Source organism: Phoxinus phoxinus (assembly GCF_949152265.1).
Source record: "Phoxinus phoxinus genome assembly, chromosome: 18".
NCBI classification, from domain to species: domain Eukaryota; kingdom Metazoa; phylum Chordata; class Actinopteri; order Cypriniformes; family Leuciscidae; genus Phoxinus; species Phoxinus phoxinus.
In genome coordinates, this window is record NC_136893.1 from 17,304,181 (window position 1) to 17,318,674 (window position 14,494).

The following is a 14,494-nucleotide window of genomic DNA, read 5'->3' on the forward strand; positions in this document are numbered from 1 at the left end:
GATTAACCATGGAGAGTGGGTAGTAAAGGACTGTTGCTGAGTGGGGTCGTCCAATCCTGGTTTGCGGGCATCTTGCGTTCTTCAGACTCCCATCCCACTTTTACTACTCATAAAAGATTCCTGGCTGGTAGGCCAGGCAGTGGCTAATTAGTTAGCTACCATTCGACAGCAGGCTTAACCAGGTCAATCCGGCCTGTGGATCAACTTCAACATTTCTCCATTTTCTACCCACACACAGACCAACGCGGCGTGCGAGCAGATGCTCTAGATCGCACACATTTGCGCGTTTTTAGTGCAGTTTGCATTGCATCTAGGTAGTTTCTTACAGCTCCGTGCTACAGAAAGCGCTTTCCAGCAGCAGGAGGGACACCTGGATTTCAGCTGCAAAAAGGCAGCACTGCAAGACAGCACCTGGGTTTACAAATAAAATTGTAGTTTGGAAAAACAAAAGTCTCTCAATCTGTCTGCAGAATGGCTCGACCTTCAAGGTAAGTGCGTTTTATTAGTCTCAGTTGTTTCAGAGGTTCGCACATGATGTGTGATCGGTGTGTGGGTCTCGAGTCCATGCTGCTAAATGCTAACTGGCTAACCAGCATTTTCTGCGCGTGTTTACATAGCTTCACAAAACAGCACAAATCACACCTAAACACGTAGATTTTCATCTCTTTATATTTTTACGAATATAATTTAATTTAAAACATGGCAGTCTCGGTGGATACATCCCCAAACGTAACGTTACCCATGTTAACCTCATGCGGCCAGCATAAAATAAAAAAGCGGGATAGTAGTTATCACTGCTGGGGAATTCATGTTGTTCAAAACCAGGCAGCTAGGCATTATCACAAAAAATGAAAATAAATAGCTTCCTGGTTATTTCGTAATTCAGGGTAAACGTGATACACTAATAGCGTATTTCTGTGGAAGTTTTGCGTATTTTCCTCAGTTAGCCCCGCGAGCATTGGTGTTAGTTTAGCGGCAGCGTGTGTTTGAGCGTGAACGCGCGCCATTATTTCACACACACTACTTGAACCATTTATCCTTCAAACTTGTGTTTGTAGTTAATGCACCTTGGGTTTGGATCTGGTTTCAGTCAGAAATGAAGGCTCCTAAGTGGGAAGTCAACAAATGTGTTTGCGTTTCGCGATAAATGTATTTAAATGCGCCCTTGTTGATTTCTTAGCGCTGATATGAATCCACGGGCTCAAGTCAAGTGACGTGAACATTGGCAACGTGTTGCTTATCATCTGTCAAACAGTAAACCGGTTTCTTTTATTTAATATGCAACCCTCTCGGAGCAGGGAGTGAATGTAGGTCTCGTCGGTGTCATTTATGGACTGAGACGGTCCTGTGGTCAGTGAATACTGTCTGACCTGCAGGGCCTGTGGTTCAATGCCCCTATCTGAACAAACAGAGTCCCTCCCTCCACACTGCTGCTGTTGGCATGGCAATTAACCTGCTCCAACATGGCACCCCTGGCTCCTCTGCCCCTTCACTGCTTTAAATAAGAGCAGTGACAGCTCTGTTGCCATATGGAGAATGAATCAGAAAATCTGCAACCATTTATTTATTTTTAGATTTATATGATTTCGTTTTTGTTAGCCTTAAGAGAAGTTCTGCCGCATTCAGGTCAGGTCAGGTTTCCTTTTTATTTATTTTTATTTTATAAAGTTGATAAATGTTTTGTTTTTCCTCCCACATTAAAAAGTAAACAAAATGGTGCAGGTTGTCTCTACATTATTGATTATTTTTCGATTATTTTTGTTGAAATTTAAGCATCAAAGCATGTAAATTCATTAAGATGGTGCAATAAGATATTAATAGGATTAATAGGACTAATACGATTTAAAGTCTGCATTAATCAAAAGTTGCGCTAGTCTTTCCTTTTCTATTGTGACCTTACGGTCTATGATTGTGAAGCACAAGAAAAAAATGAGGGCAGGGCTTGATTTTTGTCCATCTGGAGTTGGTTGGATGGTTGTGGTTTGCTATCGCTGATGTCATGTGAGTGACAGGTTGATCCTGCCCTCCTCATCAAAGACGAGGGAGGGGAAGTTATATCAATTAAAGAGCACATGAATTCTAAAAAGATTATGTGCACAGGCAGCTAATTGATTTATAATTTATAAATAGTGCAATACAAAATAAGAATAGTCCATTTTTATTTAATTGTGACTAATAATAAATTGTGTATGAACATATTGCATACATGTTTGTCCTCTTGTGGGTCATTTATATTTCCTTTCCTGTTCTTTGTGCACAGGAATAAAAGGGTTGTTGACTATGCACAATTCCAAGAGTCTGACGATGCAGGTAAGTTCCTCTAATGCAAATGTCCTGTTGCACACCTCACTATTGTGTCACACTCAACAGGGTTTTCCCACAGTCAGGAAATATAAGGCGGGAAAAGTGAAAGTGTTTTCTCCCAGGCTTGAAAAAGTTATTACAAATAATAATAATAATTGAAAGAGATATCTAGTGTTAAATAATGTCACTGTTCTGCATTAATATTTTAGTAGATGCCGTGTTGTATGTGCTGTGAAGTCTGTTTTATAACCTGATTGATTTGACACAGATGAGGAATATGCAAAAGAAACGGAACGACCTGAGAAAACTTCTGTAAAACGCAGGTCAGTCTCGCTGATAAGTTATAATATTTTTTTAGTACATATGTAGTAACTAAGAAAGTAATGATAGCTAAATTAATACAATTCTGTTTATAAAAGTAATATTTTAGTTTAACCCTTTAAGCACTACTGTCAAGTTTGCATGCATTTATTTTTGCTTCCTCCATTTCTAAAATTATTTATGAGCTGCATACATATTCGTTTTGTTTAAATTCATGAGGGCTGTATTTTGTCTAAATTATTTTAAATTTCACTAAAACATAAATGCTGCATTTCTTCCTATGTAGTGATGATTCTCGAGTCAAGGACCACAAGAGTAAGTCAAATTTTATTTGACTTATTTTTTGCTTATATTTAACTTTTTTATTTATAATTATTTTATACAGATTTTTTTATTCAGTTATTAAACATTCTGAGAAATTGTTTTTCTATCCCAATATTCCAGAGGATTTAAGTGATGATGACAATGACAATGACTATGGGGAGGATGAGGAAGAGGAGGATGATGGTGGTGACAGTGATTTTGACGCTAAAGAGGCCAGCAAGGGGAGACAAGCAACAGCTAAACGGAAAAGGGCGGCAGGTATTACCAGTATAAGCACTTCATTACACAGTTTCCCCTGACAACTACTTTCTGTGCACATTTGGCATTTTACCATTTTCTTATATTTTAGCTTCTTTAAAAATATATATATGCACAATATGTATAATAACAATGGCATGTGTTCTTCAAGTGGCAATTTATAATGAAAAATTATTAAATATTTTGACATCCATAATCATGGGATATATATATTCAGTCAAGTGTGGTCAAACATTTTACTGGTAGTGTATAATGTTAAAGGTTTAGTTCACACATTACTCACCCTCATGGCATCATATTTGTGTGCTCCATAGTATGTTCACTGATCAATGTTTATATGTGGGAAAAAGCGTAAAATGAATGTTCATAATATAAAGCAATCGTGTCTCTTCAGAAGACTTTGATTAAACCGCTCGATTCATATGGATGTATTGTACAATCTCTTTATGAACGTTTTGAAGCATCAGAGTTTTGGGAGGACTTCAGCCTTTCAGTGGAGGCACAGAAATCTCTGAGGGATTTCATTAAAAATATCTTCATTTGTGTTCTGAAAATGAATGAAAGTCATATGGGTTTGAAATGACAGGAAAATAAGTAAATGACACAATAGGGCTGCACAAGAGGGGGGGGGGGAGGGTCTAAATGCGTTTTTTTCCTTCTGGTTATAATTGCCATTTGCAATTAAAAATGCAAATAAATAAATAAAAATAATTATATATATATATATATATATATATATATATATATATATATATATATATATATATATATATAGTTGTAAAAATCAATATAACACCCGGTTTGTTGTGCTTGTTTGTAGGGCTGCACAATTTGGCCCAACATTTTGTTCTTAGATATTAATATGACTAATAATTATTATGATTATTATTATTATTATTGCTAAAGAAAAATATTAAACAAAATAAGAAATATTACTATTGTAATAACACTTTCGTTATTAAAATAACGCAAGTATTTAGGAATAAATCATAACAATGAAAATAATAGTATAATTTAAAGAAAAATCGCAGACAGGCAGCCTATAATTATAAATCAATAGAAAGGTCTAATGGTGCGTTCACACCGGACGCGAATAGCGCGTCAGGCGCGAGTGATTTCAATGTTAAGTCAATGCAAAGACGCGTTACGCGCGTAAAACGTGTGTAACGCGTCTTTGCATTGACTTAACATTGAAATCACTCGCGCCTGACGCGCTATTCGCGTCCGGTGTGTAGGGACCGTAAGGATTTATTATAAAATGTTATATTATTATGATAAAAATCTGTAACTCTAATTTCTTGATTTTTTTCAGGAGGTATGCAAAATCAAAGTCCATATCTTTCATATGAAATATAACCCAAGTAGAAAAACATATAGATTAACATATAAAATTATTTAGAGAGAAGTATTATTTTTCCTATTTTTTACCCAAAATGACTGCGCATTACAAGTAAACGTATTACTGAGCGCTAACTCATACTGGAAGCTGGAGGGCGCCCTCACACAGAAACTCCAAATATGCCTCACATAAATAATATAACTTATAATGTTCCATGAAATCCCTAATGTGGACAAATGCATCAAGCTATTGTAGCTGAATAAAAAGTAGATAGAAACACTTCTACTTATTAAACACAAAGACAATAAACACACGACTGCCGCAATACATGGTGTATTTGAGTTCTTCAAGCCACCTCGGGTATTTTCATAATAAATTCAAATTCAAAATCGCACTAACTCAAATCGCGATTCCAGTTTAATTTCTAATATATATAATTAACAACATATAACATGTATTGTATATAATATAATTGTGTTTCAGTTTCATGCTTCATTTTCTTTTATGCTATTAAAATGGAATTAAATTTTTTTTTACAATGTGAATCTGCTCTCATCTGCTAATTAACTTGCTCTTATTCACTTAAGCAAAACCGCAGTCAATGTTTTTCATGCCTGTATTGTGATTTAGTGTTTATGCATTTAGCATATTTTTAACAAACCTTCAGCTTGCGTTAATTAACCACATATCTGCTCTTGTGACACACAGATGACAGTGACGATGAGGTAAAAGTTGTGAAGAAGAAGGGCCGGCAGGTGCGTCAGGCTGCCACTAAAGCCGCGTCCAAACAGAGGGAGATCCTTCTTGGGGACGGAGGAAGTGAGGATGAGGAAGGAGAGGAAGAGGAGGAAGAAGACAGTGACGTTTACACTGGCGGTACAAACAGTATTATGTCAGAGTCAAACTATTTCAAGAACATTGACATTCGCACGTTAGCTAACCGTGAGATACCTGATTTTTTATACTTCCCTCATCTGCTCATAGAGGACTCGGGCAGTGACGAAGACTTTATGGTTGAGGACGATGATGACGACAGTGATTATGGCCGACCCAAACGGAAGATCTCAAAAGTGAGCCGGAGAAGCAAAGACAAGAAATCCCCTAAACCCAAGCTAAGGGCTTCAGGTAATGCCACCCATAATCCTATTATCAGATTATGTCTGCAAAAAAAAAGGTCTACTGTAATACCTTGATAATTAATCACTAATCACTTGATAATTAATTGCAAACTTCCTCTAGATACTGTCACAGTTACAGTAATTAAGTGAATTATCTTCTCCTAGTGACCCGAGGGCCCAAGAAGAGGAGAGGAAAACGTCAGACGAAGGTTAAGAGAGTTGTGAAAAAGGCCTCGCCTAAAGCCAAAGATGAAGATATCGAGAGTAATAAGGAGGAGGAGGAAGAGGAGGAGGCGAAAAAGGAAGACAAGAAAGAGTCGCCCGCCCCGAAGAAGACACAGGATGACGAAAGTGGCGCAGAAGGGGAGGAAAACAACGACAACGGAGAAAAGGAGGAAGAGGAGGAGAAAGAGAATGATAAGGAGAAGGAGAAAGAGGAAAAAGACGATGTTTCTGAGGAGGAAGCTCCATCAGGTGAAGACTGAGCTCTTCCGCCTGCTGGTGAACGTGTCTGTTATCTGGTTTTCTCAACGAGGAGCAGTAGAATTTATTTCCCACAATGCTCAAAGAGTGTTTTGGATGTTTGTTATGTCCCTCAGCTTGTAAATACCATATCTCCGGACGAAATCTGTAAAGTATCATCAGACCTATTCTAAAACTGTTCGGTTTGGCCTTCTCCCAAAATGCGGTCTTTCATAGTAATCACTAATTAATGTTTCAATTATAGCTTTGCAACGTTTTTTGCCGAAACCGTTTTGTTATAGTTGACTTTTAACGTATAACAAAGGATGAAAATGACGTGCCCAAAAAAATACAGATTATACTGTAGTAGGCTCTACTTCACTTTATGGGCACCTTATTTTTTTGTTTAAAAATGCATTTGAATAAGAACGTAACTGCTCGTTTACTCCCAAACAAACAAATGTTTGTGACTTTTAATGTACATGATCTCGTCCCAGCTGCATTGACCGTTGAAAACAGGCTTATAATGAACACAAACGCTTATCGTCATGAACTGCACTGGATTGTTGTGGCTGCAGTTCAGTCACGTGATTTTCCTTGCTACATCAACTGTACGTTACATAGCTCTAGTACGCTACTTTCTCCCACTTTCCGTGCAGTTGTTTCTTGATTCAGTCTAGTAAACCAGCTTTTTCCCGTCTGAGCATTTGAACTAAGATGACTTTTTCTATGGTTGTATTGAACCTCTTTCATGGTTGGCATGCTTTCATGTACGTGGTGCGAAGTACATCGGTTGGGCGGAGTCTCGGGCTCAGGATGAGTGATGTCAGAAGTGAGCTAGTGAAAACATTATTATTGACCTCTGTGACGCTTCATGTGTGCATTTTTTAAGAATATTTTGATGCTTATAGATGCCTTTTTAAATGCAGTCCGTTGAGCCATTAGAATGGTAAAAACGAGCTGAATTCAGTGCACACCATTCATAGCTTTCTCAGCTTCATACGACTATTTTTATCGCGTGTATCTTCATCCTAATCTGTAGCCTTTCAGTCTATATCATAATTTATCCAAAATAAATGTTTGTTTTAATTACGCTATTCTGATTTTTGTAAAAATTTGTTTTACAAGGAAAAATAAAATGTATCTTTAAAGAAATCGAGTAGTTGGTGACCTGTTTTTCACTTCACTTTTTACAGCGCCATCTTGTTTTGTTAGACTGTAAAGGAAATGACATCATACACTAGTTTACTTAGCCCCTTTCAGATTTAAGACCCACCTGAGATCGTACAGTTTGAAGATTAATCTCTCACTGTGTTTTATGTTGGTACAGTTATGTTGATACTCCATGATGTCTTTTATAACAAATACTGTAGCTACTTTCCAGAATAGCGGAATATAGTTAAGATCACACTTGCAATCAAAGCAATAGCTTGAGAGAAACATTTAGAGTGGACAAAATCCATAGCCTGGGAAAACCCTGACGAACATCCGGCAAATTTGAGATTTGCTCTGCAAGTCCGTCTGGCCAAGAGCCCATTTCCAATTTTTCCAAATCGAGGCACCAATCACAAACGTTGAGGCGGGCTTTACACGATGACGATCGCTCTGATTGGTTTTAGATCTATCCAATTGCGCCCAGAGGCATTTGAGCGACGCCTGTTGGTGACACCGCTTTGGAAATGGGCTGTGAATGAACAATTTACGAATACTTCACTGCGAATGTCAATTTACAACTTAGAAGGGTCTGGTGTCAACAAGACTACAAAATCCATTAATTTCCATAGGAATTCACTCAAGAATTTCCAAGGTTTTGAAGTGCGATTATATTTAATGTTCAACGAATTTCCATGGGCAAAATAGAGTCATTTAAATAGGAAACAAGCTAACATGAATTTAGCTTGCTAGTCTGCAAGATTTCCACGTGTTCAAGTTGGTCATGCAGATTCTCTGCGTTGACTTCAGTGTGAGCTGTGCTTCATACATCACTGCACTATTGACAATAAAAAAACTGACCTTTTCACCAGTGATATTTTGCCCAACTTTCTCTGAAATTTCACTAATGTGACTTTATGATGACAACAGTTTTAGGATAGTTCACCCAAAAGTGATAGTTCAGTCATCATTTACTCACCCTTGCCTCATGTCATTCCAAAACTGTATTAATTTCTTCTGCGGAACATAAAGGGTATTAATTTAATTTTAAAGAATATTTTAACTAAATAACACAACAAAATAAAGACATTCAAATATCTTCTGCACATTTATTTTGGCAGAACACAAAGTTTGCACAACATTATGTCTCTTGACACGGCAAACAATAATTGATTGCAATATTACTTCAAATAACTTTTTGCGTTAGTCGTGAGTTTTCCAGAAGCTGTTTTCAAATGAACACAGTACAATATTCTGGCCATGACCTTCCAGCCTAAGACCAGTTTTAACAAGATACGTTTTGAAGGAATAGGGAAGTGGTAGGAATTCTTAGATTGGTGAATTATTAATTTAATTTGGTGTTAATAATTTTCAGTCTTGGGTAAAGCACAAAACTCTTTATGTATCCATTTTATGCCATAAATGACTTGATTCCCCAACTGTAATCAAACATTTCTCACATTTGTCTTCTCTTCCTGTAATATTCATAATTAACAGTCAAGATTATTTGCAAGAAACTAAACAAATAAACAAAAAAAAACATATATAATACCAAACTTAGACATAAAAACATATTGCATCACTGTAGAGTTTTCTGTTGTTTTTTACACAAATATGATAAAAGCACATTCACTGTTTACAGTTTAGTTGTCAAGTATTTCCAGCAGGTTGTGTGACCTGTCAATGGTTTCATCCAGAGTCACATTTAATCGATTCAGGCTGTATTACAGCAACTTTCTGTTCTGGAGCAGCTTTCTCTGATGCAGGTTGAGCGGGTGCTGGGGGGGCTTCCACCATGGCTGCTTTTTTAGATGCTCCTGGATGGTGAAGACATTGAGTCATTAATGTTGCCCAGTTTACTTAAGTTACATACTTAACTGCTGACATAAATACTGTTTATCACCATGTATGTTGTTTTTACCTGTGAGATTTCTGTGGATGCGGTTGCACAGGATCACGCTAAAGAGGAAGATGAAACCAAGGCATCCGGTGACCATACCACACACCAAAAAACTGTAGCTGCCTTTTTTCTGAATAAGCTGGAAGAAATTTGTTCAGGGTTATTTACTTTTTTAGAAAATCCTTCCCAAGTTTTAAAACATTTGCAAGAACTTACTGATCCAACCAACACTTGCAAGGTCATCTCACCCATTCCAGAAGTTGTCACTAAAACTGTTGTTGCACATCCTGAAGAAAAAAAAATTGTAATTGTCCATTACTTTAGGGATATCTGAAAATATTCTTAAAGTCCCCCTGTACTAGTCATTAATTTGGTTGCCATTTCCAAACAATTTGAAGTCCATTAATTTACAGTGGGGAAGATTATTATTAAGTGGAAAAAATTTAAGACAGTTGCCAACCTTCCCAGGAGTGGACGTCCAGGTAAATTCACCCCATGGTCAGACCACGCAATTCTCAGAGATATTGCCAAACACCCAAGATCTACACCTCAGACTCTACAGGCCTCAATTAACTAGGGTTGGGTATTGTTTGGGGTTTTTTCGATACCGGTGCCAAATCGATACTTTTAAAATGGTACCGGTGCCTAAACGGTACCTGAACCGATACTTTTTTTTAAAAGAGCTTCAAAACGATGAATGATATTGAAAAAATTCTTAAAATTGAATATTAAATGTTTTAAAGTATATATAAGTAGTCTAAATACAAGACAACTAATTTACATGATAAATTCACAATAAAACCTAAGCCACCTAACCCAACTACCGGTACAATAAATTAACACTAAAAAAACACTACAGTACTAATAACGGCAAAGTCTGTATTCTTGGCTGCGTTAAATGCCAGTCAGTTTTTGGCTGATATTTAAATTCTTAAATACATAAGTGAATGTGGTTTGTCATTTAAACCTTTATAATGATCATTCATGTTAGTTGATCTATAACGCACAATGGGCGGCGCACAATGTTAGTAGGCTAAGCACCGTTCTTTGTTCTTTTCTGACATAGCCTACTCCAGTTGTTGTTAAAACACACTAGACATGCAAATTCTGTGCATTTTGGCCACTTTTTGTGTGAAATCATATTTATTTTGTCAATCAAAAGTGTGCTTTCACTTTAATTGAGCGTGAGCAGCGCAGCAAAAATAGACTCGGTGCCGAAACCCCCGCTTCATTGCTGCTCACGCGACGCTCCTGTTTGACGCTCACACGCTGCTCCTGCTCGTGGTGTGAACGCACTCATTGATTAACATGCATGCCCGAAAAAATACGCGCTGCTCACGCTTGCAGTGTGAAATGGCCGTAATTCACAAGGTTTCCTACATGTGCGTTCCCTGTGCACGTGTGATGCTGATATTGCGCGATGTTAATCATGCGGCGCCTGAGTGAATTTGACTGGAAAATCAGCCGCCTCCACCGGTCATGGCCGTTCACGTGAAAACCGGCCAATTTCGGACACCAACCGATCAATCGGTGCATCTCTAGCAGTGATGATGCTTGCGTAGTTTTTTTCGCACGTTAAAAAATAAATACGACCTCAAGTTATGTCAATCACCCTTGCACACTGCCTCCGAAACTTTCGTCCGTCATAATTTTTTTTTAAACGGGTTTGAATTTCTGCGTTTTTCGCATCCGTAAAAAGCAGTTTGAATGGTGTTTGAATGGTGCTTTGACAATTCAGAGCCACCGAATCACGAATACGAAAAAACGCATATGAAAATTTCGGACTCAGTGTGCAATGGCCTTTAGCCATGTAAACCAAATTATTCTAGAGACAAATGTGAGGCCATCTTTCCGATAGCTAAAGCTTGAAAAAAATTGGGTCATGCAACAGGACAATGATCCCAAAAACACTAGCAAATCTGCAAGTTTACCGCGGTAGTTTAGGATGTCCTCAGTGTAGGCCACTATGCAGGGGAAAACACTGCTGATGAAAAGCCCGAGCAAGGTCGTCCCAACAAACAGAAACACTCTGTTTGTGTAGAGGATCAGTAACAGCAGCAATGTTACATTCACACCAGCCTTAACAAGAGAGAGAGGGAGAGACGAGAGAGGATCCAAATTCAACAATCGTAAATCTATCATTCATCTCATACTCAATTTTTCTAACAACTGATAGCAACAGCTTGAATGGAGCATGAAGGAAACAACTTGTAGGTAGTTTGGGTGAGTGTATACTCTGTAAACAGTGAAAATCAGCTCTATGTATGTTAATTACAGTATTTAATTATAGATTACCAGGTTCACGATGAGCAGATGCACCGGCCTGAAGCGGTACGATAGCGGGACGGACACCAGTCGTCCAGCAGTGACGGCTGCCCAGAAGATACTGTTCAGGTATCCTGCCATTTTAGCGTGCAGAGAAATGGGAGCGGAAACTGCATACGTGTAAACAAAGCCGGCATAGACCCCCTAAAGGTGAGGTTTAAGGGTCAAGTATGAATTTTAACTTGCAATTCCTTAAAAAATATTCATAAAAAGAATGAGCCTCATTGAGCTTTCTCACCATAATGCCCTCTGTCATAAACAGCACCATACCACCCAAGATATGGATTACAAAAAAAGTGACCGGTAACCCACGCAGGTTACCATTCATACAGCAGCTGAAAATGTTTCCATGTCCTGAAAGATGAAAATCTAAGGGACCAGAATAAGAAAAAAATAGTGAAACAAAGTTGGGGAGAGTTATTGAGTCAGAAGTTCAATCAATTGATAAAAAAAAGACAGTAAAGACATTTATAATGAAACAAATACACATATTTAACATAAATGCTGTTCTTTTGAACTTTCTATTAATCAAATAATCTTAAGGAAAATGTTTTGAGGTTGCCACTAAAATCTGAAGCAGCACAACTGTTTTCAACATTGATAATAATAATAAATGTTTCTTGAGAACCAAATCAGCACATCAGAATGATTTCTGAAGGATCATGTGACTGAAGATTGGAGTAATGATGCTGAGAAAGCAACTTTGATCACAGGAATAAATTACATTTAATATAAATTTAATATTTTCAATTGCAATATGTTTTTTTTAAAATAAATGCAGCCTTAATGAGCATAAGATAGTTCTTATAATAAAATCCTACCGTCCCTAAAGTTCTGAATGTTAGTGTAGTTCAAAGATCACTTGTACCTGCATCATATGGTTCGGGTATTTCAGTGATTTCTGGTGCTTTAGTCTCCATGGCCAACTCATCTTTGTCCAGCAGTCGTGGAGGGCTGTTCATACAACAGCGAAGCAGCTTCTCTTGGTACATCAACACAAAAACTGCAATCGGCACAGGCAACTAGGAGAGAAAAAGACTGAGATGTCACAGAGATCCAGGCTCTCCTGCACACAGAGCTGTACATCAGCTTACATTTATGACAGCCATGATCCAGAAGGCGTACGACACACTGGCCTTCTCCTCGACCAGCTCAGAGTGCGGGGAATTCTCAGCGAGGATTACATGCGACCTGTTGCTGGATCTGAAGTGGTGAAGTATCTCTGTGGCATTTTCTGTGCTATTACTGCCCAGGCAGTGCTCTGATATGAAAGGCTCTGCAATCAGGGGGCTCACCAGAGCACCGAGCCCAATGAAGAAGTGCAGTGCCTGGAAAGAGAGTGAAAACACTGATGGGAAACACTATATAGAGCTGTCAACCTATAATACAACTGATTATAACATAAATAAATCATGCATTTTATTATGTCCCTATCCAAACCACACTTAGCTAAAGCAGCCAGCACAGAGTGAATCTCACAAAATGTCCAGGTCAGATTCCCCACAAAAAACAAACAAAAATAAGAAAATCAAATGTTGTTCTTTTAAAGGGATAGTTCACTTTAAAAATAAAATTCTGTCATCATTTACTCACCCTCAAGTTGTTTCAAACCTGTATTAATTTATTTCTTCTGCTGAACACAAAGAAAGATATTTTGAAGAATGTCAGTAACCAAACAGTAGTCTGTACCCATTGACTTCCATAGTAGGGAAAAAAATACTATGGAAGTCAATGGGTACAGACTACTGTTTGGTTACTGACATTCTTCAAAATATCTTTCTTTGTGTTCAGCAGAAGAAATAAATTAATACAGGTTTGAAACAACTTGAGGGTGAGTAAATGATGACAGAATTTTAATTTTAAAGTGAACTATCCCTTTAAGTTGATGAAGTTCCCATTGACTTGCATTCTTTTCCATCACTGACCAACAACTGATTAAAATAAAACACTAATATGATCATTTGAAATAAACACTACTGTACATTAATGTATGTGTAGAGTAGATCAACACCTCCCTGTGTTATATATGAAGAGAAATGTCTTCACTCACCTGGAGAAAGATAGCAGAGTCTTTCTTATACATAGACACCAGTCTGAAGTTTGCAATAGTGTCGATGACGCCCATAGCCAGGCCTGACACTGCCATAGCAACCGCCAGCAACAGCACATTATAGCAAAGTGGGATGATAGCAAAAACCACAGAGATGATGAGGGAGGAGAAGAAGAGAGCGATGAGAGCACCGAACAACCTGAGAAGGCAAGGAAAACAGCTTGGTTGCTTGATTATTTGTACATTTTCCCACTTTACATCTTACAAATGCTAATGGTTAAGATCTGTAATAGCTATCAAGTGACCTCACAAATTGATCTTCCAAAGCATGTCATAAATTGTATGTTTTATGTGCTTTCATGTGTCTGACAGTTAGCCAGACAGCCAGTAGTAAGGCTGCACGATCACGGAAATAAATAAATATATGCTCTACAAGTTTCAGAGTGAAGCACGGCACTCTCTTTTTTATTATTATTTATTAATAAATAAATAGCGGCTCGAACTCCATCTCTGGATCTGCACTGAGTTTGGGTCGCTTATAACATGTGCCAACCATTTCCCCAAACTTGTAATGAGAAGCACTTATGAACAAAAGAGAAGCTTTAAGGGCTCCCTGCTTTTTCATCAAAATAAAGTTTTATGGTTTAATATTTGAAAATTATATAAGGCATCCATACATTTTAATTAATAAAATAATATATTTTCTTATATTATTGAAATAATAATATTTTAGTCATTTGTATATTTTTATTTAGTAATAATTATTGTTATTTTATAGCCACATTAAAATATAAGATAACAGATTAACCATGTTTAAAAATATATATAATATTAATTTATTTTGAAATCTGTTAAATGTATACATTTGTCTTTAAAACTATAAAAATATATATTTTTCGGGATTATTATATATTTTAATATGATTTCAAAATATATATTTC

The 14,494-nt window shown here is 37.3% G+C and overlaps 2 protein-coding genes across 7 annotated transcripts in view; one reads left to right on the forward strand and one right to left on the reverse strand.

Moving 5' to 3' along the window:
- Positions 1 to 8,377, forward strand: nucks1b (nuclear casein kinase and cyclin-dependent kinase substrate 1b). Its single transcript, XM_079589300.1, has 8 exons — positions 1 to 488; positions 2,261 to 2,310; positions 2,573 to 2,627; positions 2,912 to 2,940; positions 3,070 to 3,207; positions 5,255 to 5,422; positions 5,531 to 5,671; positions 5,830 to 8,377. Exons 1-8 carry the CDS (start codon positions 472 to 474, stop codon positions 6,147 to 6,149), a joined length of 918 nt encoding a protein of 305 aa, XP_079445426.1. The 5' UTR covers positions 1 to 471; the 3' UTR covers positions 6,150 to 8,377.
- The window catches only part of mfsd4ab (major facilitator superfamily domain containing 4Ab), a 23,357-nt gene continuing 17,226 nt past the window's right edge, over positions 8,364 to 14,494 (reverse strand). For all 6 annotated transcript variants that reach the window (XM_079589293.1, XM_079589294.1, XM_079589291.1 and 3 more), the window contains 9 exons: positions 13,554 to 13,752; positions 12,598 to 12,831; positions 12,372 to 12,525; positions 11,742 to 11,872; positions 11,474 to 11,647; positions 11,110 to 11,257; positions 9,395 to 9,465; positions 9,200 to 9,317; positions 8,364 to 9,095 (listed from right to left, as the gene is read on the reverse strand). In XM_079589293.1, the coding sequence (XP_079445419.1) occupies positions 8,968 to 9,095; positions 9,200 to 9,317; positions 9,395 to 9,465; positions 11,110 to 11,257; positions 11,474 to 11,647; positions 11,742 to 11,872; positions 12,372 to 12,525; positions 12,598 to 12,831; positions 13,554 to 13,649 (1,254 nt within the window). In that variant the 5' untranslated portion in view covers positions 13,650 to 13,752 and the 3' untranslated portion in view covers positions 8,364 to 8,967. The remainder of the gene's footprint in view (positions 9,096 to 9,199; positions 9,318 to 9,394; positions 9,466 to 11,109; positions 11,258 to 11,473; positions 11,648 to 11,741; positions 11,873 to 12,371; positions 12,526 to 12,597; positions 12,832 to 13,553; positions 13,753 to 14,494) is intronic.

What these genes read in the sequence shown, in the direction of transcription:
- nucks1b (XM_079589300.1), top strand. An exon ending in TCGAGTCAAGGACCACAAGA is followed by an intron (nt 2,941 to 3,069) that starts GTAAGTCAAATT and finishes CCAATATTCCAG; the next exon opens with AGGATTTAAGTGATGATGAC. An exon ending in TAAACGGAAAAGGGCGGCAG is followed by an intron (nt 3,208 to 5,254) that starts GTATTACCAGTA and finishes TGTGACACACAG; the next exon opens with ATGACAGTGACGATGAGGTA.